General features: G+C 31.1%; 1 protein-coding gene across 1 annotated transcript in view; it reads right to left on the bottom strand.

The window, feature by feature from the left end:
• Positions 1-3,458: 3,458 nt before the first annotated feature.
• Smp_145080 (hypothetical protein) overlaps positions 3,459-6,649 on the bottom strand; it is a gene marked incomplete at its 3' end in the record, with an annotated part of 53,633 nt that continues 50,442 nt past the window's right edge. Inside the window, exons 2-4 of the mRNA XM_018794209.1 lie at positions 5,497-6,038; positions 3,957-5,208; positions 3,459-3,515 (exon numbers count right to left, since the gene is read on the bottom strand). Of these exons, the coding sequence (XP_018647089.1) occupies positions 3,459-3,515; positions 3,957-5,208; positions 5,497-6,038 (1,851 nt within the window). The remainder of the gene's footprint in view (positions 3,516-3,956; positions 5,209-5,496; positions 6,039-6,649) is intronic.

Raw genomic sequence — 6,649 nt, 5'->3', positions numbered from 1 at the left:
GTTTAGTGTGATAATAATATTACTTACTTACTTACTTACGCCTGTTACCCCTCGTGGAGGAGCATAGGCCGCACACCAGCATTCTCCATCCATATTGAGAGTATAAATATTTGAGCTAGTGAAACTCACGTTACTAATATTATTCCTATTATCCAGTTTATAAGATTGTTACTGTTGTTCTTCCCCCTCCCTATAGAAAATTGTATTTTTATTTATTTTTGTTTGTCTAAAATGATTAACATTAAAAAAATCGATTATTCATTTGTTGTTGTTGTCTTAACTCTGGCTATTGAATATTGTTTACCAACATTTTGGATAAAAGTTACGCATAGCTCGAGGCCTTAAGACTCAAATGCACTGGATAAGTATTTGTTTTTCCAATTAAGATTTAAATGATAAATTGTACCAAAGTTAGCTAAAAAATATAAAGAACCAATAGTGGCGGATTAGCAACCGAACCAAATAGCTGAAATAAAACAAAAACTACGATTAGAGTGAAAACAGTTCATACTACTTTTATTACTATTAAAGCAACCAAACCTAAGACTAGTCAAAAGCTAAGGTTTAGTGCTGATATAGGTAAATGCATGTATATTATGGTTGAGTAGATAAATAGGAGGTAATCATACAGCAAAGGAGCCTATAATTTATGAAATGTGTACACTCAGCAAGCAAAGCATATTCAGCACTGACGACACTAGAATAATCAAAGTGATGGTTGTGAATGTTCTACATATGTATATCATTGTATTAAGGTTTTTATTAATTTTCAAAGGGAAGTGAAAGTCGGTATATATAGTTTGGAGTGAGCGTTTAGGAGATAAATGTTTATATTTCTTGGTCTCCAATCGTTAGCACTGGTGGTGAATGAGAGATGACAGCATACAAAAAGGGTCTATAATAGGAATAAAAGCGATTTATTAGTAAAGACATACTTCCATTCCGCTAGCGGTCAGGATCTTGATTCCCGGGTTACAAAATATTTTTTCGTGAAGGAATTGTATGAGTGTTGATAGTTATGTCGACGTAAAAGCGTGAATCCAAAAGCAAAGGACAACTAGTTGTAATACAGCTTTTCTCTCCTACAAACGCCCAAAAATCTTACCATCGACTACAGGAAAGATTAATTCTGATATCTTTAGAACGTACGTCTCCCAACCTTCCTTTCCGCTTAGTGAAAATCACTTTTGAAGGTAGTGGTTATTTAGGAATTCACACTCCTAACTCGATGCCTGTAGCCTTAGAGATCTCAAACGAACCCATCTGAAGCATTGAAACCGCGAGCATGAGATGACTATTCACCCAATAACTGAGCTAAAACACTTCGTCAACTTAGTAGTTACGGTCGGGATGTGTTTATTGTGAAATGAGAATTTTCCATGTCCGCCCCCATATATTGCTGTGTTTAGGGCCTTCATGATCCTCACAGAAGGATAGTAACCTGGTGACTCGGTTTGCAGATATTCTAAAATTTATCTCAATATGTAATAAGAACAGTCTTCAAATTTTTTCGATCTTCATGACTCACTTTAGTAAACAATATTCAATTCAAATCTACGGAGTTCGTGAAATTAAGGCTACTGTTTTTAAAGTAAACCTCAAGTAGAGCTTACAATTTGAAATGTCGAATATCTCAAAGATGTAAAACTGTTGTGCCAGGCAGCATCTGTATTCGGTCGTAAGTGCAGTGATCGGCCCTGTATACTCTTGAAAATCCTTATACTTGTCTAATTATTCATGTTTTTCAATAGCTGTCTAGTTGAAGTCAATCTATACCAGACTAATCAGAATGACTGACTTGAGGTCATTTAAAGGCAAAAGACCGTCTCAGATTAGCAGAATACTTATAGATGAATGTAATTAGATAATAAATTGTTTTATAATAAATAATAATTAGCTTAGTCCAACAAACTCACATCTGATGAGATACATTCGGCAGTCGACCCTCAACTCAGAAAATCACAAAAATAACTAGTTCCGTATGAACAGACAGTTTACGATTAACCAAAGGAAGAAGCTATACGATTAAAACAGTCAGTTACTGATGGATAATACAGCCATAATAAATAAATTTCAAAATTCGCGATGTAAACTTCCCTCAGAACTTCGAATTAATATCACCTAATTCAGAGTTTCCGCATCAATCTTGAAATTACTTAGTACGTTGTCTATTAATCGGTTTGAACTGAGGAATTTTACGCATTGCACATTTAAACTATAAATACAGCTCTATTTGTTATACGTTAAAGACATCGAAATAATTTCTCTTTCACTAACCAGACATGCAGTTTTAACAGACAGTACCAATCAAGATAATTCAATTCCAATATTATGAACACCACACCTTCAACATGTTAACATTCTTAGTCTAGTCCAGTCTTAATATTAGTTATGTCCATTACTAACCAATCAAATCGTTGTTTAAGATCCCACCACGTCGATCTGGTCTGATGTGTATGTAGACTATTCCTGTTGTATGTGACCTACCAATTGAAGGACATTATTATCCTATTATATCAGTGTTACTCATAATTCTTATTCATTTCGGCAAGACACGCAACACTGATCGGTATGCTCGTACATTCCACTTAATGACTATAATTCCTTTAATTATTGTACTAATCTAATTGTTTCTATGTTTAGAAACAGATAAAGTTTAAAGCCAAATTGTCCTTGTTCTGACTATAGCTTTCACATAGACTCTGGGGTCGCCAGCACCGCGTTTACAGTTCTAATAGTATATCTGTAGAATAAATTAAATCCTACACTTAATTTAGTGATTCATTCAAATAAAGCAAAGATATTTTTTTCAAATAGAATTTCCTGGCTTGTTTTTTATTTTAAATTATGCATGATAAGCTAAACATAAATAATGAGATTGGTAAATTTATCTTATAGTGTAGTGTATCCATCATACAAAGCTATACAAACTGATTGTATTATGTAAAACCATTTACAGACTAAAATTTAAAATAATAATATGAATTATTTAAAAAAAAAGAGGAGGAGTGAACAAATCATGAAATTGACGTGGCAACAAAAAAAAGGTGGGGGTAATCACTGTGAAATAAATACAAGATGATAATTTCATCATTAAAAATTCAAAATCATTAAGTAACAAAACCAAAAAATGTCCTCCCTCTTTCTCTCTCTAAGAGAAAGATATCATGATAAGTGTTATATCTTGTATTCAATGTGCTCAATTAAATTACTATTAAAACATGTATACGTATTGAAATGACTTGATGAGGCACGCAGGTAGAAGCTACATAAGTGAATTCACATGAATTCATATAAAAATGAATCGGACATTTTTTTTTCTTTTTCTTCGTTATTTTTGTATTTTTACAAAACATAAATGCAACAAGAAAATCCATTTTGAAGAAAATTATTTTTTTTTCAGTAATAAAAAGAGAAAAAAAACACAAATAAACAAATTCTCATTGAATGTTTTTCCTTCATCCTGGGTCATCTATCTTTATTCTACAGTCTTTGTTGTTTTTGTTTGTTCTTTTCTAAAAAAAAGGAGGAATTGTGAAATCACGAAGATCTTTGTACCTTCTTCTTCTTTGTCATCATCGTCATCATATTCTAACGCATAAATTTAAACAAGATGATATTTTAGCCGATTTATTACGTGAAAATAATTTTTGTGGATAAATCACAGTACAGCCATAATTATGCGCACACATAATACCACCACGTAGCTTATCAATTGATTGTGATGATGATGGTGATAATGATGTAGCAGTAGTAAAGGAATGTTTTGAAAATAATTTTAGTTTATTATTACCATTTTCATTAGAATGATTGTGTGTGTTACCATTATAATAAGTAGTTTGTTGTTGATGGTGATGATTTGAATAGGATGAATGATTAATACTGCTCATGGTACTAGTATTTGTAGTAGTAGTAGTAGTACTATTAGCAGAGTGAACAATTTCATCACTGTATACTGGTTGTATAGCCATAATTTGAAATTTCTTTGGTTGATGACTACCGATATTATAATATAGACGTTGAACACAAATTGCTTTTTCAATTCTTGTTATCCAATACAAATCATAATTAGATTGATCTAATAATATGATACGATTATCTGATGTGTAAATTATATGTCCAGGTACTATATTGAATGAAATACTTGGTGTAAAATGAAAATATCCATCAACATCAATATCTAGGATTAACACTTTATCTTCTGTTGGACATGTTGCCCAAACATTTTGTTCATTTTTAGCTAAACATAAAAAGTAAGGTGATAATTGTGGATCATTTAAATACCAGGTACGATCAATTCTAGTTAAATCATTCGATTTTAAACGACATATCATTGCATTCGCTGGTTGTGCAATGTAAATATCACCATTAGTATGATCAATATCTATGCCAAAGATAATTGGTTGATTTTGTCTTTCTAAACCAACATTATCACGATAAAATAAACTTGAAGTAGCTATAATTGGGAATGGATTAGTCGATGATGATGTATTTTGATTTGATTCAGAATTGGTCTCATGATTATTATTATTTCTACCACCACCATTGATCAAAGTAGGTGTATCGTTCTTATTCGAATGATCTTCATCAGAAATTGTACAACAGACTAGAATACCAAATTCAGACTTTTCTATAGAGTCTAATTCTTCTTCCTCATCCAATGTAGATGCAGTTGATGTATTCGGTGTAATAATTCCCGTTAAATAAATAACAGAACCATGAAAACGTAAATATAAAATTTTAATCGGATTTGAATTATCAACAATAATTTGACTACTAATTTGATTTAATCCATATTTATGATTATTATGAATAAGATTGAAAAATCCATTGTTAAAATGTAATTGCTGTTTCCATAACAACAATTCATCACATTTTAAATTTGTTGTTAATGTAAAACGATGTATATTACAATTGTTATCTTCATGATTGATCATTAATTTCATATCAATAGGCTGATAGATTTCACCTGGTCGCATAATACAACAATCTTTACCTTTAGTAAGTACATGAAATTTAGAATTACGTTCCATCATTATACGTAAACCTTCAGCATCACGATATGATACATAAGATGATGCTGTTTCTATCGGTAATAGATCATTTGATGATATTGAACTTGCTGTAAATCTACGTATACGTGATGCTGCAGCATGAAATCGACCAAAATGACGTATTGAATTAGTTGGTGAAATAGTAGATGGTGTACTAGAACGTGGATTAGTAGTAGTACAAGGTAATGTACTACAACCATTATTATTATTACCATTAATAGTATTATCACGATTAGTATTTTTATCTAATGAGTTTACATTATTTACATTTAATGAATGCTGTTTATTATTATTATTCAAAGATTTTAATGGTAATTTATCATCGAATGCTTGTAAATTCACTAAAATCTCTTTAAATTCATCAATGATTACAGCACGATCAATTTCATTCATTCGTCCTTCACGTTGTCTTGATGCAATATCGTCTACTATGTAATTTAACATTCTTGAACTAACTTGTAATGATGTTTTACGAGTAGGTATTGGACTTTTACCAGTGCTATCAGATTGTTCGACTGTTCCGTTATTGTTATTATTATTCATACGTGATACAAAACTATTAATATGATTGTTTTTTAAAAATTCTAAAATTGCTTTATGATTAAAAGCGCTGGGAAATGAATCAGCATTACGTGTAGCTGGAATTGGACATAATGCACGGCATATTGGACAAGGAAATGATGTCTTTTCATTGGATTTACCATTTCTATGGTCCTGAAGATTACCGGTATTCGTGTTATTATTATGATTGTTACGACTATTATTGTTGTGACTGTTATTATTGGAAGCAGTAATAGTATTTCTAGCATTGGTTGGTGGTGATGGTGGCAATTTCTCCATATATTTATTTAAACATTTACAACAGAAGGCATGACCACATGGTAATAATTTTGGGTTATCTAAAAAATTTAAATCAATTGGACATGTGACCATATCTTCCAACGGTTCTAGCACTGATGAACTTGAGCGTCTACATTTTTGAGCCTAGAAAGAACAGAAAAATTGGAAAGATGAAGAAAGTCGAAAAAAAGCAAAGTGAATGAATTTTTTTCTTTATGAATGTTTGCTGAAATTCAGGCTATACATTTTTATCTCTGCAACAAAACTGTTTTACTTATTATCCATTATTGATATATTAGATGAAATTAGACAACTAGCACGATGTCCAAAGGGTACATTGGAAGTCATATCCAAGAATGTAAGCGAGACTTATAGTAAGCGAATTATTTATTTATTCAAAGTCACCAAACAAATGAATTCTTAAAGCTTAATAATAAGCCATTTCTTACGATAACAAACAACTCTTCTATATGTTAATAAAAGGTTAAATAATAAGAACAAATAGTTAGTGAATGTACCAAATTTAAATCATATTAATGTTGTGTTTCGATATTTTATCTGGATTTCCTTAACTTCTCGTCTTTCTATACATGTGGGTCAAAGCTTTTCTTGAGTGATTTGAATGTTTCGATGATCCAAGTGATAAGTAGACAATTGTTGATTCTACTATGTAAACTTGTATAAAAACGAAATTATACATAAACTAACCTATGTTCAGTTTAAGTGAATTCACTAATTCATTTTGTACTGTCTTC

Source organism: Schistosoma mansoni (assembly GCF_000237925.1).
Source record: "Schistosoma mansoni, WGS project CABG00000000 data, supercontig 0191, strain Puerto Rico, whole genome shotgun sequence".
Taxonomy (NCBI): Eukaryota; Metazoa; Platyhelminthes; class Trematoda; order Strigeidida; family Schistosomatidae; genus Schistosoma; species Schistosoma mansoni.
The sequence above is the reverse complement of the archived record's forward strand: the minus strand, read 5'-3'. Positions and strand labels throughout refer to the sequence as shown.